General features: G+C 38.5%; 2 protein-coding genes across 9 annotated transcripts in view; one reads left to right on the top strand and one right to left on the bottom strand.

The window, feature by feature from the left end:
• The first annotated feature begins 402 nt into the window (after positions 1-402).
• On the top strand, positions 403-27,100 carry FUCA2 (alpha-L-fucosidase 2). 4 transcript variants are annotated; one of them, XR_016395241.1, is made up of 9 exons: positions 403-659; positions 5,705-5,892; positions 8,898-9,237; positions 10,576-10,786; positions 11,031-11,221; positions 19,743-19,851; positions 21,092-21,191; positions 22,753-24,227; positions 24,546-27,097. XR_016395241.1 is itself a non-coding variant. In XM_089922070.1 (8 exons), the coding sequence occupies exons 1-8, from the start codon at positions 451-453 to the stop codon at positions 22,830-22,832; spliced, it is 1,428 nt and encodes a 475-aa protein (XP_089778196.1). In that variant the 5' UTR covers positions 403-450; the 3' UTR covers positions 22,833-27,098. The 4 variants fall into 4 exon arrangements, 3 of the variants coding, with proteins under 3 accessions (XP_089778196.1, XP_022413879.3, XP_089778197.1); XM_089922070.1 differs by having other exon boundaries at positions 22,753-27,098; XM_089922071.1 differs by having other exon boundaries at positions 449-659; positions 5,785-5,892; positions 22,753-27,100.
• PEX3 (peroxisomal biogenesis factor 3) overlaps positions 10,767-27,496 on the bottom strand; it is a 50,278-nt gene continuing 33,548 nt past the window's right edge. Inside the window, exons 12-16 of one of the 5 annotated variants that reach the window (XR_016395242.1) lie at positions 26,756-26,915; positions 25,187-25,329; positions 23,750-23,868; positions 19,185-19,243; positions 10,767-18,795 (exon numbers count right to left, since the gene is read on the bottom strand). Coding sequence is in view for 4 of the 5 variants with exons in the window: in XM_022558203.3 (XP_022413911.1) it covers positions 26,832-26,915 (84 nt within the window). In the remaining variant the exon portion in view is untranslated. Of the gene's footprint in view, positions 18,796-19,184; positions 19,244-23,749; positions 23,869-25,186; positions 25,330-25,775; positions 26,916-27,496 lie in introns of those variants that run through there. The other 4 variants (XM_022558223.3, XM_022558203.3, XM_022558182.3 and 1 more) reach the window with 4 other exon arrangements.

Below are 27,496 nucleotides of genomic sequence, written 5' to 3'. Positions count from 1 at the left end.
CACCGGCCAGGGAGGGGTTGGATGACCCGGCTGAGGTTCCCGCCTTGGGATCCAGATCCACGGTTCCACCCAGGCTGGTCTCTAGCGTCTTCTCCGGCGGTTTCTAGAAGGGTCCTGCCGGTTGAGGGGAGAGGTGCTCCCACAGGTCCCTGAACCAGACTCGTTTTTTCTCTCCCAAGCGGATTGACTAGGAGGCTTAGCTGAGCAGCCTCAGGGCTGGCTTTGGGGTAATACTGGCGTCCTTAGTTTTGCAAGTGAGCGATGCAGGCCTCCTGTGGTCGTTCTGTTCCGGCGCCGGGACCGCGGCCACTCCCACCCCAGAGAGGAGGGTGCCTTTCTTCTAGGACAGCTTGGTCAGGTGACCTTGGCGGCTCTTACTCAGCCAGGGACCCGGAAGGACGAGGGATCAGGAGGCCGCGGGCGTGCGGGCAGGACGGCGGGCGCGGGGCCATGAGGTCCCCGAAGCTGCCTGGGCTCGTACTCTCGCTGCTGCTGCTGCTGCCGCCGCCGGGTCCAGTTGGCGGCGCCGCGCGCTTCGACCCCACCTGGGAGTCCCTGGATGCACGCCCCCTGCCCGCCTGGTTCGACCAGGCCAAGTTCGGCATCTTCATCCACTGGGGCGTGTTCTCCGTGCCCAGTTTCGGGAGCGAATGGTTCTGGTGAGCGCACCTCCCTCCGTCTCCTCTGACCCCGCTTTGCACCCCACTGGCCTCCAGCCACGACCCAGATCCCAGCCTATGCCGGTTTGTTTTGCCCCCTAGTCAGTTTCACCTCCCGCTGTTTTAGCGGTGTTTAGCATTTCCGGGTGTTAAATGAATAATTTACTGTGTAAGTGGTTCGTGCTGGGTGAACACTGAATTTTTCTTCCGTGTGACTGCAAGAGTTGTCAGACAACTGATGTGACTGGCTTCTCAGCTTCTTGAGAGCTGCACTTATCAAGTTGTAGTTATCACTCTGTAGCCACCGAATGACTAAGACAGCAGGAAAGTAATCGACTGTGTGGGGTCATATTGTGAAGCGTGAGCCTAAACTGCCGTCTTTGTCCTTAGAGAATCAGACACCTTGTCCCGTCGCTGTTCTGCTGCTACCTGTCAATTTTTAGTTGTTCTGCCATGAAGTATGGTTTAAACATAAATTCATGGGTATGTGAGACTTCTGTTCCTTTGGGCATTCACTGGCTCTTTAATGTTAAAATGTTACCATGTGTGGCTCAAGAAACAAACAAAAAGTTCTAGAATGTTTACCCTAAAAAACCCCAATTATTAATAGACTGCTATGTGGAAAGTGCTGCACAAAAAATTGCTCTGTAGATTTTACCTTGAGATCTATGTAAAAATGTGCATGTAATCCCTTACAACTTGGAAGTGTCTCACATACTTTCCTGATTAAATACCTCAGGTATTTTAAGTTCTTCAAGATAGAAATGGTATATATATATATATATATATATATATATATATATATATATATATAGTATACATATATAATATATTCCTAATGAAATAAGAAAATAAACAATGAGTATTTAAACCTGCTTTATACTATATACATAGTGTACAACAAATTTAATATATACAATATATGTTAGATACGTCAACTGAAAAAAAATACCCTATGTGAGAGTTGTGAATTAAGTTTTATTTGGGGCAAAATGAGGACTGAAGCTTGGGAGACAGCCTCTCAGAGAGCTCTGAGGAGCTGCTCTGAAGAGGTTGGGGGGAGAGATCAGTATATATGTGACTCTGGCGAAGGCGGATACGTGCAATCAAGCACACATTTTGGCAGAAGGTTACCGCTAATCACGAGAAGCAGATGTCTCCCTTATGATTTTAGTGCTTTTCTAGATATGAGAAGATGCAAGAATTTGGGCTCATAAAATCTCCTGAAAATATCTAATTATCTGAAGGCCTGTTCTGCCAGTTTTTCCCAGAGCACAGAGTGCCTCATTCCTGATCTCCACCCTGAACTCCTCCCAGGGTGTGATGAAGGTCAGTGACTTCAGTGGCTAGTGACTTCATTCTTATAGAACCAGATGGCAAGTGACAATTTCTAGTTGGCAGATACAATACAGAGTATAAACTATATATCGTATTAACGTTACACTATAAACATTGTACTACTTTCTATAAAGAGACTTTCTGCAACCAGTAACTCTTCTTATTCAGTTAGGCCAGTTGATGTAAAAGAACTGTATAAACTATGGAGTACTATTCATATACTCTTTTGGAATCAACTTCAAAACCAAGGGACTCTTTCTTCCCATAACTTGTATTACCAAATATATTTGCTTCAGGATGTTATAAATCTTTCTTTGCAAGTTTTGTGCTGTGAGGCATTTTGAGTTTAGTTTTGAAATGTTTCAGATTAGCAAGGTACATCAATTAACAGATTTTTTTCCTCTTAAGATATAATAAATTATACTTTAATTTGCCATTTTGTTCAACAGGGAAGATTAGGTAAATATACATTTGGTGCTGGGAGAGGATTTGACATTTGTTAATTGAAACTAGTGCTCTGTGCAAAACAGCTAGTTTTGAGTCATCTTATTCTTTGTAATGGTTAACTTTTTATTTTCTACAAATGAACACAAAGTTGTTTGTTTTGACCTAGGACAATAAAGATAATTCTCATACAAAACAGAGTATATTTTTGATGGTCTGGAAGTGCAATAATCCTGTGGAAGATTCTTTAATTATCTATAGTTTCCCTTTGTGTCCCCTCTAAATCTCTGCTCCCCACCCCAATTTGACCTGGAGCCATCAACAGTAGAGGTGGGTATATCTGACTGTCCTTAATGGCAGTTCGAAACCAAATATAAATTATGGGCTGTTTACTGTAAGTGCCTCTTCTCATCTCTATTAGTATGAAATTTGAGAAGTGACTCTAGACTATAATAGAGAATGCAAGTTCAAATTAGATGTGTTAGGAAAAAACAGAAATCTCTTATCTTTTAACTTTCTGACTGTCCCAGTTTCTCTTTTGTAGTTCAATTTAAAAGGTAAAAATGCATCATGGATCAATTAGGATACTTTCACTTCAAGGTATAGAAAACCCAAATAAAAGGTTTAACAATAGGGGTTTGTTACTCTACATAATGAGAAATTTAGACGTAGTTGGCTCATTGATGAAATCAAAGACCTAAGCTTTCTGTCATCCTCAGCCTGTTGACTTGTCCTGTCATGGTCACATGATGGTGGACAGGCATCACTTCATACAACCTTGTCCGAAGGCAAGTTGTATCTCTTTCTATTAGAGAGGAAACCATTCCCAGAATCTCCCAAGTTGGCTTCCCCTCAAGTTCCATTGGCCAGCATGGGTCAGGTGTCCATGTGGTAGGTGTGATGGAAACTGGGAAAATATATATCTGACTCTTGGGCAGGTAAAGAATAGTGCCTGTGACATATTATGTCCTTCAGTGAAGGCTTCTCAGTGGGATGAACCTCCTGATCATCTTTGGGGATGTAATGCTGATTATGGATTTACTCATCCCTTAGAAACACTCTTATGAAAGGAGTGGTGGAAGGAAGAGTAGAAGATGGGTCAGAGATGGGGCCTGCATCTATTTCATGAGCATAATATTACTGCCATGTTTATCTAAAAATTATGTTTTCGATGTTGTTTTCCTCCTGAAGCTTTGCTTAGGCAGTTTAGGCCCCATTGCTCAGAAACCATGCATATAACCTGTAATCCTTGAAGGCTGAGTCAATATATTAAAATAACAGCATCTTCTTAATTTTACTGTCATCTCCTCCCCCACTTGTTCTCTGCTAGTGAATATAATACATTTGTGTTACGCTTTATGTGCTTTGTCTTCTTTTGAAGCCTTCATCACTTATGTTACAAAGGACTAACTATGTAAAGATACTACATGTTGCGGTTTAAAAGTGAAGAATTAAGAGCAAATGGGTAGCTGTGTTGTCTAGAATGTTCAGGTTGATGAGCTGGAGTTCACAGAGGGGTAGATGGAAAACTATGGAAGTTTACATAAGCTTTCTTTAAGGTGAAGTCAAACTAAATGGAGAAGTGAGGAAGAGAATCTTGGTAATATGTGAGTAAGGGGGATTTAGTAAAGGGAGCTGGGGCAGTTACAGGTGACCCTTGAACGACACAGGTTTGGTCCACTTTTATGTGGATTTTCTTCAATAAATATACACTTGGCCCTCTATATTCGAGGATTTCACATCTCTGGATTCAACCAACCTCAGATGGAAATTTTCATCCACAGTTGCTTGAATCTACAGATGCCAAAACTGGATACGGAGGGCTGACTGTATTGGCTGACTGGGTTGGCCAAAAAGTTCTTTCAGTTTTTAAGTAAAAATAAAAGACACATTTTTCATTTTTACCAAGAACTTTATCGAACAGCATATTCACTGTTTTGTTCCACTACCTTTTGCCATTTTTCAGGCAACTTCATAATTCCATCTTCCCAAAACTTTTTATCTTTTTGAGCAAAGAACTGTTCCAGGTGCCTTTTACAGTCTTCCAGGGAATCGAAATTTTTTCCATTAAGAGAATTTTGTAAAGACTGAAATAAATGGAAATCTGAAGGTGCAATGTCTGGTGAATATGGCGGATGAATCAGAACTTCCCAGCCAAGCCATAACAGTTTTTGCCTGGTCATTAAAGAAACGTGTAGTCTTGCGTTATCCTGATGGAAGATTATGCGTTTTCTGTTGACTAATTTCAGACGCTTTTCGTAGCGTGCTGTTTCAGTTGGTCTAATTGGGAGCAGTACTTGTTAGAATTAATCGTTTGGTGTTCTGGAAGGAGCTCATAATAGAGGACTCCCTTCCAATCCCACCATATATACAACATCACCTTCTTCAGATGAAGACTGGCCTTTGGTGTGGTTGGTGGTGGTTCAATTCGCTTGCCCCACGATCTCTTCCATTCCACATCATTGTACAGTATCCACTTTTCATTGCCCATCACAATTTGTTTTAAAAACGGGACATTTTCTTAACGTTTAAGTAGAGAATTGCATGCGGAAATATGGTCAAGAAGGTTTTTTTCGCTTAACTTATGTGGTACCCAAACATCAAAGTGATGAACATAACCAAGTGCAAATGATTTTCAATGCTTGATTTGGATATTTTGAGTATGTCAGCTGTCTCCCGCGTGGTATAATGTTGATTATTCTCAATTAATGTCTCGATTTGATCACTATCAACTTCAACTGGTCTACCTGAGAGTGGATCATCGTCCAGTGAGAAATCTCCAGCATGAAACTTCGAAAACCACTTTTGATACATTCAATAGTCACAGCACCTTCTCCATACACTGCACACATCTTTTTTTGTGTTTCAGTCGTTTTTTTACCTTTCTTGAAATAATAAAAACATAATATACCAAAAATGTTGCTTTTTTCTTCCATCTTTAATATTAAAATGTCTACACAAAAATTCACCAATTTTGATAAGTTTTTTTTTAAATGCACGCTGATATGACAGCTGTCACAATACAATCTACTTGTTTTGAATGAAGTTAAAGACAAGTGGTACTAGAGCCATCTTACAGAAGAAAACAAACGAACTTTTGGCCAACCCAATACTATGCCATTTTATATAAGGGACTTGAGCACCCACAGATCTGGGTATCTGCTGAGGCTCCTGGGACTAATCCCCTATGGATACTGAGGGATAACTATATCTCAGATGTTTATGTGAATGCTGCTTATATGCTATTTCCTTCATCCCCTTAGGTGGTATTGGCAAAAGGAAAAGTTACCAAGTTATGTGGGCTTTATGAAAAATAATTACCCTCCTGATTTCACATATGCAGATTTTGGACCACTGTTTACAGCAAAATTTTTTGATGCAAACCAGTGGGCAGATATCTTACAGGCTTCTGGTGCCAAATATGTTGTCTTAACTTCCAAACATCATGAAGGTAAGTACAACATTTGCAAAAACTCACAGTGGTTATGAAATGTAAAGTAGTTCTTTTGGACCAAGAAACTAAAGCAAGGTCATCCACATGAAATCAGAGTTTTCTCTTAGGAGCAATCATAAGTGGCTATTGACATTTGCTTGCAACTTAAGAGACCATGTGTTCCACCCAGTTAAGAAGCATTATGTATGCAGAAAGATCATACCCTCCACATGACAGAGAAAAAATGGAAACTGATCACATTTTGTTATATGCATATTTAACAATTTCCAAGTAATCCAAGATTTGATTTGAAGCTATTTGAAATGGGAAGTGGGTTGCAGGTCAAAGTTTACACTTGGAATTGCATTCTTCCTTTCTTTCCACCTTTGTAATGCATTCTGGGAAGGCACCCAGGGGATTATTTTGCTGTAGTTTTGCATCATGACCGACACACAAGGTTGTGCTTTTGGCCAACTCTTATATGGCCCAATTGAGGACAGTTTGCTAGTGATGAAAATGACGCAGGTCACCTGGAAGGAACAGGATTATGGAGCTGTGGTGGTGCCCAGAAATATCAGAGATGGTGGAGGAGTATGTAAAGGAAACACAGTGGTTGTATTAGGGTTCTTCAGAGAAACAGAACTAATAAGCAGTATAATATATAGAAAGAGGTTTATCATAAGAAATTGACTCATGCAACTATGGAGGCTGAGAAGTCTAGACCCAAGAGAGCCAGTTGTATTGTTCCAGTCTGAGTTCAAAGGCCTGAGAACCAGGAGAGTGGATGATTTAGGTTCCTGTCCAAGTATGAGGGCAAAGGCAGGAGAAGACTGATGTCTCAGCTCAAAGACATGCAGAGAAAAGAATTCTTTCTTAATCAGCCTCTTATTCTGTTTAGGCAGGCCTTCAGTGGATTAGATGAGGCCCAACCACTGGGGGAGGGCAATCTGCTTTACTCAATCTACCTATTCAAATGTTAATTTCATCTAGAAACACCCAGGAACATATCCCGAATGACGTTTAACCAAATATCTGGGCACCCAGTGGCCCAATCACGTTGACACATAAAATTACCATCATAGTGATCTTCCACTAATAGGATAGATTCCACCCATTACCATTCCAGTATCTATAAGATCAAGGAAGCATCAGCAAATTATTATTGTTCCAACAGCATGTTAATAATTAGACAATTTGTTTGCATAACCATCTTTGCCTTGGAATAAAAAATTTTGCCTCATTATTTGCCCAGGGGTGGGTAGGGGATTAGAAGGGAAGAACCAAAACCCCAAATAAGGAATTATCTTAGAATATTTTTCCCATTGGCCACATTCTAGTGGCTTAATGATTTTCTCCTATAGAGGTTTCTCAGGCTGAGATGGATATTTATAAAGCGTATTTGCTTGTGAACATGTTGATTTCCTGATGCCTAGGAACTTCTCCAAGCTGTATGGCACAAGGTATTACATAGTGAGCTTATTTAAAAACAAAACAAAACAATCTTAATCACATTGTGAGGACAGATGATGTAGCCCACATTTATCAACTCTCTAGCATTCATATTGTTGGAAGTTTTCATGCTTATGGGAGAGACCCTGCTGAGCCTGGCTAGGCGGGAAGACCACTGTGTGAGCTTCTGGTGGTGCTACTGAACCGAATACCCATGTGGTTTTAGCACCGCCTGACATTAGGGTCTGTCAAGTTGAAACATTTTGAATAAGACTTTAAGTATCATCAGCAATGCTTTGAAGTTTACCACAAACATCTTTAGAACCAGTGTGAGCTCTTTTAAAAGTTTCTTCAAAATGAATCCAGAGTGTGTCCATCTTAGTCTTGTCCTAATTTACAAGAGTAAAGTGTTGCACCAAAGCACCTTACTTATGTCTGTTCTCAAAGATTCTTTTAGATTTTAGTGGGACAGCAACAATGTATTTATGTTCCTAGGTGCCAACTAAACATTTTGAGGCTTTTAAAATTATTTCTTAAGTATTTCAGTTTATATAGGGCTTCTATGGTTTTTATATAGAACAACCAGCAATCTAAATGCAAATTCCTTTTAAAATATGAATTATTTCAAAGTGCTTATGTAAAGGCAGACATTCTTCTTACCTATTTAGTTGGTAGGTAATTCACTTTTAGGTAATTTAAAGCACGACATCCAAGCTTATGATTTTAGAGTAGGATGAGATTACAAATGGTGGGTACATTGCAAAGTACAGAACTACTGGGGACTAGTACCCCACCCCCACCTTGATAAAATGAATAATGAGGGTAAAGGAGACTTACTACTATACATGGACACCAGTGTTCTAAGAATCATACTATAATAAAATAAATAATCCTAAAACCAGGGAATATACTTTAATTTTTGGTTTAGAAGACAAATAAGAATCTTGTAGGAGTGCATCTCAGGAACTTCACCGTAAGCAGTAATAGTCATTGTTTAGCATGGTGCATATGGAAGATGTTCCTGTCTTAGCTGTGATCGCTAATGTTGATTGCTGATTTTGTGCTAGACCCTGTGCTAGCCATTGGCTGAGGATATAGCAGGGAACACTGCAGACATGATGCTGTCCCTCAAGGAGCTTATAGTCTAAGAGGGAGAATACAGGAGATAGATCAGACTATACAGACTTTATGGGGAACCCTGAGAGTTGCTTTTAAAAATCTTGGTTCTACTTTGTTTAAATTCTCATTTGTTTCTTGTATGAAAGCAAAATGTATACTATGGAAAAAAATTGCCATAAAGCAGTTGTTTGTAGAAACAGTGATTTATATATTACGTGTACTGCCTATGTGATTTGAAAGCTTTCTTTTTGTTTTTTTTGGCTGCACTGCGCAGCTCGTGGTATCTTAGTTCCCCAACCAGGGATTGAACCCATGCCCTTGGCAGTGAAAGCTCAGAGTCCTAACCACTGGACCGCCAGGGAATTCCCCCTGTGTAATTTGTTTTGGTGTTTGTATATGTGGAAATTTACTAAAACAATTGATATGCTTACAAGCTTTTTAATATAATGTTTCAGGCTTCACCTTGTGGGGCTCAGAGCGTTCGTGGAACTGGAATGCTGTAGATGAGGGGCCGAAGAGGGACATTGTCAAGGAACTTGCAGTAGCCGTTAGAACCAGGACTGACCTGCGCTTTGGACTGTACTATTCCCTTTTTGAATGGTTTCATCCGCTCTTCCTTGAGGATGAATCCAGCTCATTCCAGAAACAACAATATCCACTGTCTAAGATGCTGCCCGAGCTCTACGAGTTAGTGAACCAGTATCAGCCTGAGATCCTGTGGTCAGATGGTGATGGAGGGGCCCCAGATACCTACTGGAACAGCACAGTCTTCCTAGCATGGTTGTACAATGAGAGGTGTGTGTGTTATTAGATTGCTGTTGTGACCTTAAACATTCCTAATACATGTATAAAATTTTAATTCCCTTGCTTCTTGAAATAGGTCCTTTCAGGCTCATTTGTGGCATGGGGGAGGAAATCATTGTAAATAATGCTCATTAGATATATCAATATTTACTCAGAATAATCAGGAGTTACAAATCAGGAGTCAAATACAACTCAACAGTCTGATTTTGAAATCAGACTAAACATCACAGGATAAAGAACTTTGAAGACATTAACCTTGTGGGTCCTCATTTTCATCTTCTATTCTGGGACAACTCTGTTGATTCATCACTGTTTCTGATGATGTGCTTTTCAATTCCTCTGATTGCTTCTTTTCATCCTCATACATTTGATAATCTTTGCTGCTCAGACAATGTCACCCTTGTCTGTCTCCTCTTTTCCCTCATCGTCAGCACTTCACCTCTTCCTGTTCTCTCCTCTTGCTTTCTAGCATGTTCCAAGCTACCCCATTAGAACAGGAAGTTCTGACTGAGCTCCTTTATAAGGCTTACACTATATGGAGCAAAGTTATATTTGTAACTAAAAAGTACTTGGTATCATGCTAGGAGGTCAGGGAGTGTCCTGCTTGTGTTCTCTGGGCCCACAAAGGGCACACATACAAATACTCTGGAGAGCTCTTGATATGTAACTGCAGTTTCTCTAGGTACTCCTTCCAAAAGGAAATATGGGGAACCCTCCACTTCAATTTGTGAACCAAACGATCCCCTCTAAGTGGAGAAGTGCAGGAGGTACCAACTGCTACGATGAATAATGTAGCGGGGATATTTCATGCTACAGTGAATTCCATGGTAACAGTCAACTTTCCTGAGGTTTTTCAATATTAGGCACGATTGTAAGAGAAAGAAAGGCTAGAATATATGTAGGAGATTATTCAGTCATAGATGAGAAGAATGTCTTGACTGTAAATTCAATTTTAGCTACCATTCACAATATGGGAGCAGGGAGGAGAACCTTCAAATAATAGTAAAATACTCTTATAAGTGCTATGTGTGCTGGGCACTGGGCTATGTGTTTTACATAAATTAGTTCTGTTCTAATAATAGATGAGGAAATTGATTATTCAGAAGAGTTAGGTAACTTGCTGTGGGACAGCGAACTTAGAAAGTGACAGGCCAGGACTACAATCTCCCCAGGTCTATTTGACTTCAAAACCGTGGGCTTTGTATTATATTCCACTACGGTTATTTTCCAGGAGTGAATTTCAGTCAGACCTCTTTTCAGTGACACTGCTTTTGTGTAAAAATTCTTTACTTTTTGTTTAAAAAAAAAAAATCATCCTTTTCATTTCAGCCCAGTTCGGGACACAGTGGTCACCAATGACCGTTGGGGAGCTGGTAGCATCTGTAAGCACGGTGGCTACTATACTTGCAGTGATCGTTATAACCCAGGACATCTTTTGCCACATAAATGGGAAAACTGCATGACAATAGACCAGTTTTCCTGGGGCTATAGGAGGAATGCTGGAATCTCTGACTATCTTACAATTGAAGAATTGGTGAAGGTACAGTAAAATGTCTGGTGACCATTATGGTAACACTTGTAATAGTGTAGGTGTATGAGAATTATTTTTTCTAAATTGTATAGCTCAATGGTCTATAACACAGGACATTACTCTTTTTTCTATGTGTGTTCTCCTAGATAGTGACTATATATATATGTCTAAGTCCATAAATACCACATGTTAACACATTCAGGATGGAATTGTTTTCTTTCTCTAAGAACTATATTTATTCTTAATTTTTTAGCAACTTGTAGAAACAGTTTCATGTGGAGGAAATCTTTTGATGAATATTGGGCCCACAAAAGATGGCACCATTTCTGCAATTTTTGAGGAGCGATTAAGGCAAATGGGGACCTGGTTAAAAGTCAATGGAGAAGCCATCTATGACACCCATGCTTGGAGATCCCAGAATGACACTGTCACCCCAGATGTATGGTAAGTACTATTAGATAGAGGAAGGCATTTAACATTTCTCAGAGGTAAAGAGAAAAGTAAAATAAAAAAGGAAATGGGATGAATGCCCACCTACACAAAACACTTTCTTTACTTACTCTACAAGAAATTAGCATATTTTAAAACACATTATTTATCAAATTGAGCTGAAATCATCTCTAGATTCCTCCAAACAGTGGACAGATTTCAGGGAAAAATATTCAGCTCTTACAAAAATTGTAGGCCATTCAGAAAAATGAAAAAAAAAAATGCTGAGTGGTTAATCCAAAAGAGACTTCAGGTTTAGTCAGGTAAATTCTAACTTTTGCAGGTGTTACATCACATCAAATTAGCAGGAGGTGCGGAAGGGCAGAAAAAATATTTAAAATCTGCAAAAATAACAGCATTATTTAAATTGATTAAAAATCTTGTACCTTGTTCCTATTATTCTAATAAATCTAAACCTGAAGTTTCTTTAAAATTATCTTAACTGGCTAACTTTTCTTTTAACTAGTAGCTCCTATAAAAGCCTTGCCACAGGTTCTGTCTGAGCTTTGGAAAGTTCTATGGGCCAATGAGTCAGACTCTGCAAATACGGTGGTTTCTGATGTGCGGTCTTAACATATATAAATAAGAGTAGTATTAATGAAGCTCTAAAAATTCACCTTGTGTTGCCACCAAAGTGAGTACAGCCTGATCAAGTATATATCAAAAGATTAGACTAAATAATCTTCCTTGAACTTATGACTTAAAACAAATTGTCAGTTCATTGAAGAAAATCAAGTAAGGCAGTCTACACAGAAGCAATTGACTATAGAATTTTAGAATGCCGGGTATGGGAGAAGCCACAATAAGAACTCAGAACCAATCTTTCATTTTACAGAGGCTAGTTTAAATTGGGTTTTAGAATTTGCTTCTGTGTTTGTATTTGACTATGAGGGTGTCTGATCTGGGATCTGACAATGGTTAACCATTATTCCATTCCATTTTCTTTCAATAAGTAAAGATAAAAGCCAAACTACTTATTAGCAAGACCTATAAAGCCGTAGCCTGGCTCCACTGTACCGAGCCCAGTGGCCTGCTATCCCTGCCTCACCAGAGGAGCTCTCCCCCCGCAGGTTCATCGTGTGTGCTTCCCCTCCTTGCTGCATCTTTAGATAACTATCTAGACTCCCAGGGCTATCCTTGAAATCCTTTGACATTTTAGCCCTGGCTCACTGTTACTGTCCCCAGAACTACTCTTCACATAATTCTTAGTGATTTTAATGTCAATATTCACAGCTCTTCTAATCTGCTGGCCCCTCAGTTCCGGTACCTCCTCCCTTCTAGGGATCCTTTCCCCTTCTGTTGGTCGTACCTTAGACCTTGTATTTCCAATAATTGTACTCCTTCTATGCTCTCAGTCTGAAGCATTCCATTGTCTAACTCCCACCTCTTATATTTTAGCTCACTTCAGCTTCCAAAGGGATCTGCTGCCTTTAATTCTGTCACGTTTTCTCTTCCTCTTGCCTCAACCCTCTCATGTCTTTTCTTTTTCCTTATCCAGGTCAGATTCTATGCATCACTCCAGTGCATCCACCCTCAACTCCTTAACTCTCTCTCCCTCTGTCGTACTCATTAAAACTCAGCTTTGATTAAACTCAGCTCTACTTATTCCATATCTACCCCTGTGTAGCTAAATGTGACTAGAAATACACACACACACACACACACACACACACACACAATGTCCAATGCTCTCGCTTTTGGCTTTAAAGCAAACCCGTGTATCCTGGATCCCATCCCAGGTTATCCACTCAAGGATATTGTTCTAGCAATTCTCCCCATTTGCTCCTCATCTTCAATTTCCCCTTTGTTAGATCCTTTCCTATCAGCATAAAAACCTGTTTTGTTTTTTTTCATCTTGAACTCTTTCCATCTTACTTAGATCTCCAGCTACTTTCCCATTTCTCTACTTTCCTTTATAGTAGAACATCTTGAAAGAATGTTTTTTACTTGCTATCTCCAGTTTCTTGCTCCAGTTTTCCTCTTTTTTAAAAAAAATTTATTTATTTATTTATGTATATTTTTGGCTGTGTTGGGTCTTCGTTGCTGCACGCGGATTTCTCTAGTTGCGGTGAGTGGGGGCTACCCTTCGCTGCAGTGCGCAGGCTTCTCATTGCGGTGCTTCTCCTGTTGCGGAGCACAGGCTCTAGGCACGCGGGCTTCAGTAGTTGTGGCGCACAGACTTAGTTGTTCCACTGCACGTGGGATCTTCCTGGACCAGGGCTTGAACCCTTGTCCCCTGCATTGGCAGGAGGACTCCCAACCACTGCACCACCAGGTAAGCCCTCCAGTTTTCCTCTTAAACTCACTCTGGTCAGACTTCCACCCCACACTCTATAAAATCACTGTTATCCAGGTCCACAGGAACCTCTCCCTCACTGGGTCAGTCGCGGTCCCTATCATCTGAGCTTACTGTCAGCATTTGCCCCAGGTGATGGCTGTCTCTGTCTTCACTGTGCCTGTTGGCCATTCCTTCTTAGTCTGCTTTGCTGGTTCCACTTCAAGTCCCTGACCACTAAACCTTGAAGTGCCCTGAGGCTCAGCCCTTGGGCTTCTATTCTTTATCTTAATTCCCCAGGTGATCTCATCTATTTTCAGGGCTTTAAATGCCATACTGATGGCCTCTGTAGTGGAATCATCTTTTTTAAACTCCAGAATCATATATTCAACTTCCTAGTCAGTGTCTCCACTTAAAAATAAAGCATCTTAAACCTGTTGTGTCCAAAACTTAGGTCCTTAAAATTTTGCTCTAAATTAGTTCCACCCACAGTCTCCCCCATCTCAGTTAATGGCAGCTTCATGCTTTTAGGTGCTTGTCAGGCCCTAAACCTTGGAGTCCTTAACTTCCCTTTCTTTTACATCCCACAGCCAATCCATCAGTAAATTCATCATATCTTTGAAATATATCTGGAATCTGACCACTTCTCATCCTCTCTGTGGCAACCCTCTTCCTGTTAGTCTCCATCGTTTCCCCCCTGGATTATTTCAGTAGCTTGTCTGATCTATTCCCATCTGTGCTCCTTTAATCTATCTGCTACAAAACCTTTTAAATAATAAGTCAGGTTATGACACTCCCATGCTCAAATTCTTCCAGCGGCTTCCAGTCTTAGAGAAAAATTCAAGACTTACAAAGGCTTATAAGGTCCTATAAAAACGAGCACCTTGTCTCTGTGATCTCACTGGCTATCATGCTATCCTTCACTTCCTCTCCTTCAGTCACCCTGCCCTCCTTGCTCTTCTATCAACAGGCCAAGCATACTGCTGCATTGGGACTCTGTGCTTGCTGTTCTCTTCCTCTGCTCACGTGGTTCCCCCTCACATCCTTCAGGTCTCCTCAACGCCACCTCCTCAAAGAGGTCTTCCTTGACTATTCTATTTATTTTTATTTTTTTGCATGTAGACTTTCTTCTTTATTGCTGTACACCCAGAACTTAAAAGAGTTCCAGGTATACTGTAGTCACAAATAGATAATTTTTGAATAAATGAACACATTTTAAAATTTAGGGGTCAGGTAATTTCCAGCAATGCCATTGGTTTAAGAAATTAAAACTGCTTCAGATTACCAAATGTGAGAGTGATTATGATTTCTAACATGGCTCAAAATAATTTTTTAAAATTTGAAGTTTGTCTCCAAATCAGTAAGGAATCAGTCTAGAGAATCAGAAGGTCTATGATTTTTTCTGTTTTCTTCATCACTGATTTACCTTGAGAACAAGTTGTCTATTCCTTTTAACAAAGTAAGTATGGTGAAGATTTAAATTAATGTGACAGAATGTACAGATATTTAATTTGAGGTTAGTATAAACACAGAGGAGCCAAAGGATCCCCTAACAATCCTCTGATCTTTTTTCTTTTCTAACATTTTTATTGGAGTATAATTGCTTTACAATGGTGTGTTAGTTTCTGCTTTATAACAAAGTGAATCAGTTATACATATCTGATACATATGTATCAGATATGTATATGTACAAATCCCCATATCTCTTCCCTCTTGCATCTCCCTCCCTCCCACCCTCCCTATCCCACCCCTCTAGGTGGTCACAAAGCACCGAGCTGATCTCCCTGTGCTATGCGGCTGCTTCCCAGTAGCTATGGATTTTACATTTGGTAGTGTATATATGTCCATGCCACTCTCTCACTTTGTCACAGCTGACCCTTCCCCCTCCCTGTGTCCTCAAATCCATTCTCTAGTAGATCTGCGTCTTTATTCCCGTCTTGCCCCTAGGTTCTTCATGACCTTTTTTTTTTAAGATTCCATATATATGTGTTAGCATACGGTATTTGTTTTTCTCTTTCTGACTTACTTCACTCTGTATGACAGTCTCTAGTTCCATCCACCTCACTACAAATAACTCAATTTCATTTCTTTCTATGGCTGATTAATATTCCATTGTATATATATGTCACATCTTCTTTATCCATTCATCTGTCGATGGACACTTAGGTTGCTTCCATGTCCTGGCTATTGTAAATAGAGCTGCAATGAACATTGTGGTACTTGACTCTTTTTGAATTATGGTTTTCTCAGGGTATATGCCCAGTAGTGGGATTGCTGGGTCGTATGGTAGTTCTATTTGTAGTTTTTTAAGGAACCTCCATACTGTTCTCCATAGTGGCTGTATCCATTTACATTCCCACCAACAGTGTATGAGGGTTCCCTTTTCTCCACACCCTCTCCAGTATTTATTGTTTGTAGATTTTTTGATGATGGCCTTTCTGACTGGTGTGAGTTGACATTGTATGGTAGTTTTGATTTGCATTTCTCTAATGATTAATGATGTTGAGCATTCTTTCATGTGTTTGTTGGCAATCTGTATATCTTCTTTGGAGAAATGTCTATTTAGGTCTTCTGCCCATTTTTGGATTGGGTTGTTTGTTTTTTTGATATTGAGCTGCATGAGCTGCTTGTAAATTCTGGAGATCAATCCTTTGTCAGTTTCTTCATTTGCAAATATTTTCTTCCATTCTGAGGGTTGTCTTTTCGTCTTGTTTATGGATTCCTTTGCTGTGCAAAAGCTTTGAAGTTTTAGGTCCCATTTGTTTATTTTTGTTTTTATTTCCCTTTCTCTGGGAGGTGGGTCAAAAAGGATCTTGCTGTGATTTATGTCATAGAGTGTTCTGCCTATGTTTTCATCGAAGAGTTTGATAGTGTCTGGCCTTACATTTAGGTCTTTAATCCCTTTGAGTTTATTTTTGTGTATGGTGTTAGGGAGTGTTCTAATTTCATTCTTTTACTTTTCTCCATTTTATATTCTTGCCTCCTTTATCAAAGATAAGGTGACCATATGTGCGTGGGTTTATCTCTGGGCTTTCAATCCTGTTCCATTGATCTATATTTCTGTTTTTGTGCCAGTACCATACTGTCTTGATTACTGTAGCTTTGTAGTATAGTCTGAAGTCTGGGAGACTGATTCCTCCAGCTCTGTTTTTCTTTCTCAAGATTGCTTTGGCTATTCGGGGTCTTTTGTGTTTCCATACAAATTGTGAAATTTTTCATTCTAGTTCTGTGAAAAATGCCAGTGGTAGTTTGATAGGGATTGCATTGAATCTGTAGATTGCTTTGGGTAGAATAGTCATTTTCACAGTGTTGATTCTTCCAATCCAAGAACATGGTATATCTCTCCATCTATTTGTATCATCTTTAATTTCTTTCATCAGTGTCTTATAATTTTCTGCATACAGGTCTTTTGTCTCCTTAGGTAGGTTTATTCCTAGGTGTTTTATTCTTTTTGTTGCAATGGTAAATGGGAGTGTTTTCTTAATTTCACTTTCAGATTTTTCATCATTAGTGTATAGGAACGCAAGAGATTTCTGTGCATTAATTTTGTATCCTGCTACTTTACCAAATTCATTGATTAGCTCTAGTAGTTTTCTGGTAGCATCTTTAGGATTCTCTATGTATAGTATCATGTCATCTGCAAACAGTGACAGCTTTACTTCTTCTTTTCCGATTTGGATGCCTTTTCTTTCTTTCTCTTCTTTGATTGCTGTGGCTAAAACTTCCAAAACTATGTTGAATAATAGTGGTGAGAGTGGGCAACCTTCTCTTGTTCCTGATTTTAGAGGAAATGTTTTCAGTTTTTCACCATTGAGGATGATGTTGGCTGTGGGTTTGTCATATATGGTCTTTATTATGTTGAGGTAAGTTCCTTCTATGCGTACTTTCTAGAGGGTCTTTATCATAAATAGGTGTTGAATTTTTCCCAAAGCTTTATCTGCATCTACTGAGATGATCATATGGTCTTTCTCCTTCAATTTGTTAATATGGTGTATCACATTGATTGATTTGCGTATATTGAAGAATCCTTGCATTCCTGGGATAAACCCCACTTGATCGTGGTGTTTGATCCTTTTAATGTGCTGTTGGATTCTGTTTGCCAGTATTTTGTTGAGGATTTTTGCATCTATGTTCACCAGTGATATTGGTCTGTAGTTTTCTTTTTTGACTATTTTATTTAAAAGAACACCTAGATCCCTTTTTGCCAACGTAGTGTTGACCTAAAATAGACTGCCAGTTATTTCTCTAGCAAAAGTGGGTTTATTTGCGATCACCAAAGAATTGTAATTTGGGGTCTGCAAACATGGCAAGCCACATGCAAGTCCCTGCACAGCAAGGGAAGGAGAACTCTTTTACTGGGGGGAAAAGGAAGTTGGGAAAGCTATAGTAAATGGAGAGTCCATGGCTTTTCATTGGCTGAGTTGTTGCCAGGTAATAAGAGGAGCCTTCCTACTTCCTGTGGGCTCTGCTATTGTTGCAGGGCATGGGAGCTCCCCTCTCTGGTCTCCTGACTCTATTTTAATTGAGCTTCCTGTTTATTAATTTTCACACAGGCATGCTCTATTCTTCTTGCTGGGCTTCAGTTTTCTCCAAAACATTTAATCATCATCTGACATATATTTTTTTGCTCATTCTAATTTTCTCCGCTACATGTAAGCTCCATGAGGACAGGGACTGTGTTCAATGCTATGTCTCCAGCTCTGAATCAGTGATTAACATTTTAAGATGTCAATAAATATTTGTCAAATAACTGAGTGAAAAAATGAATGAATTCTGTTTTCTTTGTCTAAACCTTACTCTTCTTACCTTTTCCCTTTTGCTCACATTCATCCTTTAAGTCTCAGATTAAATCTCATTTTCTTGCTAATGGTATAACGTAAAAACATGCCTTTGTTATAATCTTTCAACTTCCTCTTCTTTCATAGTGCTTATAAAAATTCACACTTCTATATTATTTGTGTGATTATTTGATGTCTCTCTCCCTCACTCTAGTCTAAGCTTTACAAGAACAAGAGCTAAGTGTGTTTTGTTTTCTATTGTATTCTTAACACCAAGCACGGTACTGGGCCCAGCATTGACAGATACATACCTGTTGAATGAAGGAATATGAAGATTTGATCATCAGGTGGAAAGCCATCTATTCTTGCATCTTATGCTCTTTGCTCACATTCCCCACCTGTTTCCAGCTCCATGAGAAAAGTCTGATGAAGAGTAGTGCTAGAAAAATCTCGGTTCCAAGAACTTCCTTTTAGCACTGGGGAAGTGGGGAAGAGAGGTGCTGTGATAATTGTGATTTATAATAAGAAATATATATTTGGTCTTTTTCTGTTTCTGGCACAGAGCTCCTAAAACTCTTGGAATTTCCTAAGCGATGAGAGCCATAAAGGTGTCTTTCGTTATGTCAGTGAGGTGATTTTGGACACTACCAAAGGATGAGGGCTGGTTGCCCATGGCCTTCAGGGAGGGGTGAGAGGGTGGAGGTTGAACCAATCATCAGTGGTCATTGACTTAATCAATAATGACTAATGAAGCCTCCATAAAAATCCCAAGGATGAGGTTTAGAGAGCTTCTGGATTGGTGGAGGTACAGGGAGAGTGGAGCACCTGGAGAAGGCATGGAAGCTCCCTGCCCCTTCCCACATACCTTGCCCTGTGCATCTCTTCCATCTGGCTGTTCCTGAGATATATCCTTTTATAATAGACCTGTAATACAGGAAGTAAAATGTTTCTGTAAATTCTGTGAGCTGCTCTAGAAAATTAGTTGAACTCAAGGAGGGGGTTGTAGGAAGCTCCAATCTATAGCCTGTGGGTCAGAAGCCCAGGTGAGAATCTGGACTTGTGACTGGTGTCTGAATTTGGGGAGGGGGCAGTCTTGTAGGACTAAACCCTTAACCTGTAGAATCTGACACTATCTCTGGGTAGATGGTGTCAGAATTGAGTTGAATTGTAGGACACCCAGTTAGTGTCCGAGAATTGCTTGGTGGTGTGGGGAACTTCTCCCCTACTCCACACACATACACGGGAATTGGGATCAGAACACTTCTGGGTGCTTTTTATGCTACCATCAGGCTAGTTTTCCTTCACTCTATTAATAAAAACATTGGTAAATATTTACTGAATGGAAGTATCTCTGTAAAATAATTCTAGACTTGACCCATAAATAATGAGAAATATTACTATGCTTTTATTCCCTTTTAACCAGGTACACGTCCAAACCTAAAAACAAATTGGTCTATGCCATGTTTCTCAAATGGCCCACATCAGGACAGCTGTTTCTTGGTCAGCCCAAAGCTACTCTGGGGGCAACAGAGGTAAGAGGGAATTTTGTCTTTTATTGTTCCTTTAACTTGCTGACTAGAATAACCTGATGAAGACATAACTTTTAACTTCAGGGTGAGCCTTATATGTATTCCTCTTATACCTCATAAGAGTAATTTAAAAATGGACTTCATCAATGGCAATGTTTGGCAAAAACCTTTGAAAGTTTTCTTTCATTTCCCAGAAAACCAAACCTATAAAACGGCTATATTATCTCCATGCATATCAATTAAAATATCTTCTTCACAGTCATTCTATGTTGTTCAGGCTCACTGCATGCATCCAAAATGAATCTTTTTGTAAAACTGGAGTCCAGATTCTTCCCCTGACATCCCACCCCAGAACACATCTGAACAACTATGAGATGTCATGGCCCTACCATTTCAAGTTCACAAAAAACTGGGGGAAAATTAAAGGTTAATCTCACAGTTGTAACCATCAGCTCTGGCATCGAGTTCACTTTGATATATTTTATAGATTATTTTTAAGAAACTGAAAATTTTCTGGGATATGAATTGTCCAAATGCTTTTCCTTGCATCATTTTTCCATATTTCATTTCTAACACTTATGGCCAATCAGGCAGAAAAGGAGATGAGTTCAGATCTGATGTTTAATTACAGCTTAGTGTCCTGGGCATGACATTATCTTTTTATTTTATTTATGTTCTCTTTGGCTGCCATTAATACTGTTATTTGAAAGTTCACGGGTTTTGTTTTTATATTACTCTACATGATAAGCAAAGTTTTCTGGTTCAAAATAACCACAGATATATAGAAAACTACTTATTGAAATTCACCTTATATAAGACGAAGAATATAGAACAGTTACAGTAATAATTGATCACACTTAGGTATTGTTGATTAGTGGAGGTTATTGGAACATCTTGCGGGGGAATGGTGGCTGGATAAGGAAGCTGAGCCTTTCTTCAAACATTCTGTGTGAGAACTGGGCAGGCCTTAGTCGTGCAGATTGGTTTGAGAATAATTTTCTCTACCCTGGCACTATTCAATCTTTACAATTCTTCCCCAAATCCTGCACACTTTTGAGAGTAATATGGGAGCAAGACAGATGTATACACTCATTTTAAAACAGCTTGTAATCCACTAAATAAAAGTAAAAAATGAATCTTCTGTCCACATTGCTTTTTAAGAGATATCAACCACTCCTTCCGAATAAAGTGAGGGAGTCAGAGATATACTTGGAGACATTTGTGTGTATGTTTTTAATTTCAGGTTGAACTACTGGGACATGGACAGCCACTTCAATGGACTCCTTTGGAGCAAAATGGCATCATGGTAGAACTGCCTCAGCTAACTGTTCATCAGATGCCCTGTAAGTGGGGCTGGGCTCTAGCACTAACTAATGTGACCTGATTTGCAGTAGAGTGCTTCCTGATGCAGTTATATCTAAGACTAGAATGTATTAGGTTTCTATAATTGTAGCACACAGAGAAAGCAAATGTAAAATTGGCCCAGAATTTCCTAAATTACTCACATAACTGGTTTAACTCTCCAGTGCACTTTGCTATTGACGTCCCTTCACACTGAATTTATTTCCACGTGTGATTCAGAGGTGGGGATTTTGTTTCAGAGTAGTGAGGAATTGGTGGTGTTAAGGACTGAGTCGTGTCTTCTGCCAAATTCACATGTTGAAGCCCTAAGCCCCAATGTGATTGTATTTGGAGATTTTAAAGAAGTAACTAAGGTTAAATGAAGTAATAAGAGTGGGACCTTAATCCAATATGACTGGAGTCCTTATAAGAAGAGGAAGAGCACGGATGCAAGCATATGGAGGAAAGACCATGTAAGGATGCAGTGAGAAGGTGGCCATCTGCAAGCCAAGGACAGAGGCCTCAAGAGAAACCAAACCTGCTGACACCTTGGGCTTTCAGCCTTCAGAACTGTGAGAAAATAAATTACTGTTGTTTAAGCCATCCTATATGTGGTATTTATTATGGCAACCCTAGCCGACTAATAGAGGTTCATAGGTATATAATAAATTTGGCTTAATATTTATTTCCAATGCTTACAGTAATTTTCTTTTTATAAAAAAAATTGTCTTTTTTTCCCTCTTGGTAATAAAACTGATATGTTCACTATAGATATCTAAAATTATACAGAAATGCTTAAAGGCAAAATCACTGTTAAGATCACCACTACTAATATTTTAGTATGTATTCTTCTACGTTTTTCTTTGGCAGGGGGAGGTGAGTGTGTGGGATTGGAGGTATGGGCCTATTTTTGTAGGTGGGCTAATTTGAGGACCAATTTAAATTAATAAATTTACTTCCTGTATATGCTTTTAAGCAAATTGAAGTTGAACAGCTAGCTGAAAATTAGGAAGTCTATTCAGATCTTCCCTAAGAATGAAGCAAAAATAATACTGATATTGATGTAAATTCAAAGAAACACTGATTAAAGAACTCACTCCCCTTAACAAAAGATGTTCCACATGGCTAGATCTTTATTTGAAGTGCTACAGGCTTCATTTTGTCATATCAATCAAATGTGGACATCTCATTGTTCCCTATAAATGCTTCAAGTAGACAGGGAAATAAAATACTATTCATATTTATTTTCTAAAATCATCTTGAAGTTGAAAATCTTAAAAAAAATTATTCATTGCTGAAGTTTCTACAACTATCAAAATTTTGAAACCATGCCGAAGTATTTACATGAATAAGTACTTTAAGAGTTCTAAATCCCAAGTAACATTTTATTAGAGGTCCAACAAAGACAGATTTACATGATCCCAAACATTAGACTAAGGAAAAACAAAAAAAGGAAAAAAGCCCTCAAACAAACCCAAATAAACAGGGTTAGAAGAATCTTAACATAAAAGTGAGGTCATCTGTTTGTTTGAAGAAAGTTTTTTTTTTTTTTTTTTTCCACAGTACGCGGGCCTCTCACTGTTGTGGCCTCTCCCGTTGCGGAGCACAGACTCTCAACCACTGCGCCACCAGGGAAGCCCTGAAGAAAGTATTTTTGAGACTAAAAACCTGTCAATCATTTAAATTCCTACCCTGTCCATCTTGACCTTTACAAATACAAAGAGAATATAGAGGGAAAATGGAACTATTTAAGCAAATTATAGTTAGGTATAGGGTTTAGTTAATGGGTAGCTCTGAGGGAGCTAAATGATAAAATACAGCTCAGCATTCAGAGGTGCTGATAAAATGCTTTGCTAATAACCAGAAATTATATATGAAACAGAATGAGACACCGAATTTAAGTTTATTTAAGGTATATCTTGCTTATATGTGAAATATACTATAAGTGGGACTCATAACAAGCCTTTTAAAATATTCCATCAAATTCTTAGCATTATCATTGGTATGGAGGGCAAGAATTATAGTAAGGATAATTAAAAACCAGAGCTCTTATTACCTATTTTAAGCCAATAGTTCTTATCCCCCCAAGCAATTGTGCCTTTTCCCAGAGTTACTAAATAGGCACAAAATTGACTTGTTTTGAATTTCAGTAACTTTGGATTTTTCTTTAATGATGAGAAATATTGAAGGCAAGCAAAGCTAGATTATTAGACTGAATGATTTAGACATTGATAGCATTTAAAATATGGATATCACTTTAATAAGACTCTATCTTATTTTCTTATGAGTGCCACACTGAAGCAACACAATTACTTTAAAAGGTCAGGCTAGTCAAATAAATATGAATTAGGACAACAGAAAACAAGACAGATGTTTTGCCTTCTGTTCATTTCAATTTTGTAAGTGAAAGACCTGGTTAGATAAAAACCTTCCTAACTTGCAAAAAAATAAATAATTGTTCATATCAGATTTTTATATATACACAGTAACCAACACATTTATACAAGTTTGAAGGAGAAAGTAGAAGCTGTTTTAAGTAATCTCCATTTAACCAACTCACTAGATTAACGGATGCTCTCCATTTTCTTGGAAAAGCGTACTGATTGACGCCCAGGCAAGCTGCAGGCTTTCAGTTAGTAGGCTTCTGTCTGGCACATGCTTCACCTTGATTTTCACTTGCTGCAATACATGTTTACCAAGGGTTAGTTGAGTTCGTTACTGTTATGGGTTGAATAGTGTTCCCCAATAATTCACGTCTACCCAAAAGCTCAGAATATGATCTTGGAAGTAGTGTCTCTGCAGATGCAATTAGAGTAAATATTGAGGTAAGATCATACTGGATGCGGGGGTCACAAGCACGTAAGAGATGACCATATGGAGACAGAAGCAGAGACTATGCTGCTACAAAGCCAAGGAATTCTTGGGGCCACCAGAAGCTGGAAGAGTCAAGGAAGGACTGGAGGGATTCTTCCTTAGAGTCTTCAGAGGGAGCATGGCCCTGCTGACACCTTAATTTTGGATTTCTAAGCACCAGAATGGTGAGAGAATAAATTTCTATTGTTTAAGCCACACAGTTAGTGGTAATTTGTTATGGCAGTTCTAGGAAACAACTATAGTTACCAAACTGATTATGCCAGTAGAACTTTTTATCATGTTGCATAAGCGGATGAAATGAGTGTGAACAGTTATAGTTTCTGTGAAAACCAAGTTGAATACTTTGGAAAAACTAGATAAACGTATGTTGCCTTTTTTTTTTTTTTCCAATTTAAATGTACTGGTTAATTAATTGTGCGTAAAACAGTTGTAAAAGGACTTCCCTGGTGGCACAGTTGTTAAGAATCCACCTGCCAATGCAGGGAACACAGGTTTGATTCCTGGTCCGGGAAGATCCCACGTGCCATGGAGCAACTAAGCCCGTGCGCCACAACTACTGAGCCTGCGCTCTAGAGCCCGCGAGTCACAACTACTGAAGCCTGCATGCCTAAAGCCCGTGCTCTGCAACAAGAGAAGCCACTGCAATGAGAAGCCCACGCCCTGCAACGAAGAGTAGCCCCCGCTCGCCACAACTAGAGAAAGCCTGCACGCAGCAACGAAGACCCAACGCAGCCAAAAAAAAAAAAAAAAGTTGTAAAAGACTGAAGGGAAATATAGTAAAAATCTACAAGAATTCTGTACCCCTGGTTTACAACTATATAATGTAATACATGTGATCTGTATAAGAAAGACAATTAGAGAACCCTTAGAAGCAGACCTACATTGAAAAGGTAGAAAAGACATGGGTCCTACATTCAATAACTGGCAAATAAAGATTATTTATATTTTAAGTTAAAATATCTAAGAATACATGTGTTATTTTTTAAATGATACCCTGCTTTAAATGACTTCTTGGATTAACCAAACAACTAAGGGTCCCAGATAAAAGGGCTCCTACTGTACAATTAGAAGACAAATTTATAATGTCTAAGTCCAATTAGCTTCAAATACATGTCATTTTTACCTTGTCATCTCTAAAACTGCTACAACTCTACAGAGGTAGATGATTCCAGGTGATAATTTTCAGATGATCAGCTTTCTATCCTTAACAAGGCTGCACCTGTTCATTCTCAAAATTTCCTTGGATGAAATCCTGGGTTAATATTGCTGGAAGAGATGCATGCCCTATTACACACACATTTACTAATTTTCCAAAATACAGTTTTTCCACCACGCTATTAGAAATAACATCATTATATTCTGTCAAATTTTGAAAAGAAGCATTTGCTCTCCTCTCCACTTTTACATCTGTTTTTTCTGGTTTTCTTGTTTTGTTTTTTGTTTTTTTAAAAAAATATTCTAGGCATAGATTCCCTAGTGGTTGGCTTCAGGCCTAACCTGGCCTTAGAAGAGACTTCACAATTCATTTTCTACCTTCTACTATTTAGCTATATGTTGTATGTTAGAGAAATAAAACAACATAAAATGATGCTACTGAAAATATTCTTATGCTACTGAAAGTATATCTAATATAATGACGATCATGATTCATTTATTTCTCCTCTAATTACCCATATAAAGAACTATAGATTTACTAGAACAATGAATTATTTCTTTTCAGAAGGAAATGCTATTTATTTTTTCTAAACAAGTAAGTTAAAAGAAAGCAACAATTACCAGTTAAAATGAAACTTGAAAACTAGTGTAATCTCCAGAAATAACAGCAAAAATGCTATGGGACAAATAAATTAATAGCTGTAAAGTATTAACTCAATAAAACCATATTTTACTAAAATACTTTATTGCAATAAGATTCACTGTTCAAAATCAATACAAAGTAAGTTATTAAAATTATTTACAAAAAATGAATGAAACTATGTACAGTAGTTAATCATAGCTGTGAGTAAACGGCATCAACACAATTTTTGCCCCTAAATCAATATGTAGTTTCCTAAGGATTGTTAACAACAGTAAAGAAAAAAATTGCTGATCATAGTTGTTCCCTATTTTTTTCTGGCCGTGCCACGCGGCATGCAAAATCTTAGTTCCCCCTACCAGGGATCAGGGATCGAACCCGTTCCCCCTGCAGGAGAAGCGGGGAGTTTTAACCACTGGACTGCCAGGGAAGTCCCGATCACAGTTGCTAAATTAACTGATTTCTATAAAAAAACGAAGTCCTCAATCAGGTATATTTAAGACAAATAATTTATCCCTTTGAATACTAACTGGAAGTCTGATTCACTCCTGTATACTGTAGTCCAGAGAACTTAATGATTAAATAGCATTATTTTCCAGACTTCACACCTACTTCCCAAACAGATTTTACCTCAGTATTAATGTCAAAGTATACTGAATTTCCTATTATATAAAAAAAGTATCTACATTAATCAGTTTGGAACTAATATCCATGGTGTAACAAATTATTAACAATTCTGACATTTGCCCTGTGTACACTCAGATATGCCCACAAAAACCAGTTTGTTGATGACTTTAAAAAAATATATTAAGATGCCAAATAAATCTATTTTATTATGAAATGAAGACTTTGATTATGAATATATTTTTATTAGACATTTCAGTACCAAATCATTACCCTCTATATAGTTGATTTATTCAGTGTATTTTTTAAAGCAAATGAATTCCACTGTAGTTCTTCCTGAAGGAAAAAATCATTTCTCCAGTTGTTGAGGAGTACTAAAGGCCTCGTACACATTAGCAGCGAAGTCTTTCACTTGCTCCATCATTAACAGATCCTAGCAAAGACAACAATAAAACATTACAGTTTATAAAAAGAACAGATAATCAGAATTCATTTCTGTAATCAAGCAACAAAGTTAGCTCTAAGTTTTGTGGCATTAAGGCCCAAAAGAAAACCATTTAATGAAAGAAGTAGTTTTTCTTATAATAAATTCCTGGAGACGTTTATTGTTTAAGTTCTTACGTAAGGGATAGTGGATATGATAAGTATTCAAGTGTGGCTTAGAGAAGAAGACCCAAAATAGTCTTCAGATGGATTTCTGTGTGTGTCAAGTGCTAGAAGAATATCTGTTGAATAAATGATTACAACACTACACAAGTCTAAAGGTACTTTTGCTGGAAGCTGACATGACATGATTGAGGTACATTACTTTCTAACACAGAATATATGTAGTATATCATATACGCACATACATAATCACACATATACACCTGAGAACAGGGGTTCTTAAGGGATCTGTGAATGTAGATAAGGAAAAAATTACATCTTTATTTTCATTAACCTTCAACTAAAATCTAGCATTTCCTTCAGTTATGAACGTAAGCAACAAACTGATAGTAGTAGCAGAACCTATGA

Source organism: Delphinapterus leucas, chromosome 12 (genome assembly GCF_059928025.1).
Source record: "Delphinapterus leucas isolate spDelLeu-1000000601 "Yukka" chromosome 12, BTC_Dleu_Yukka2, whole genome shotgun sequence".
NCBI lineage: Eukaryota > Metazoa > Chordata > Mammalia > Artiodactyla > Monodontidae > Delphinapterus > Delphinapterus leucas.
This window is presented reverse-complemented; position numbering and strand designations above follow the sequence as displayed.

Coding starts and splice junctions, on each gene's coding strand:
- FUCA2 (XM_089922070.1), top strand. CDS start 451: ATGAGGTCCCCGAAGCTGCCTGGGCTCGTACTCTCGCTGCTGCTGCTG. Junction 11,222..19,742: donor ACTGTCACCCCAGATGTATG/GTAAGTACTATT, acceptor CCTTTTAACCAG/GTACACGTCCAAACCTAAAA. Junction 19,852..21,091: donor CTACTCTGGGGGCAACAGAG/GTAAGAGGGAAT, acceptor TTTTAATTTCAG/GTTGAACTACTGGGACATGG.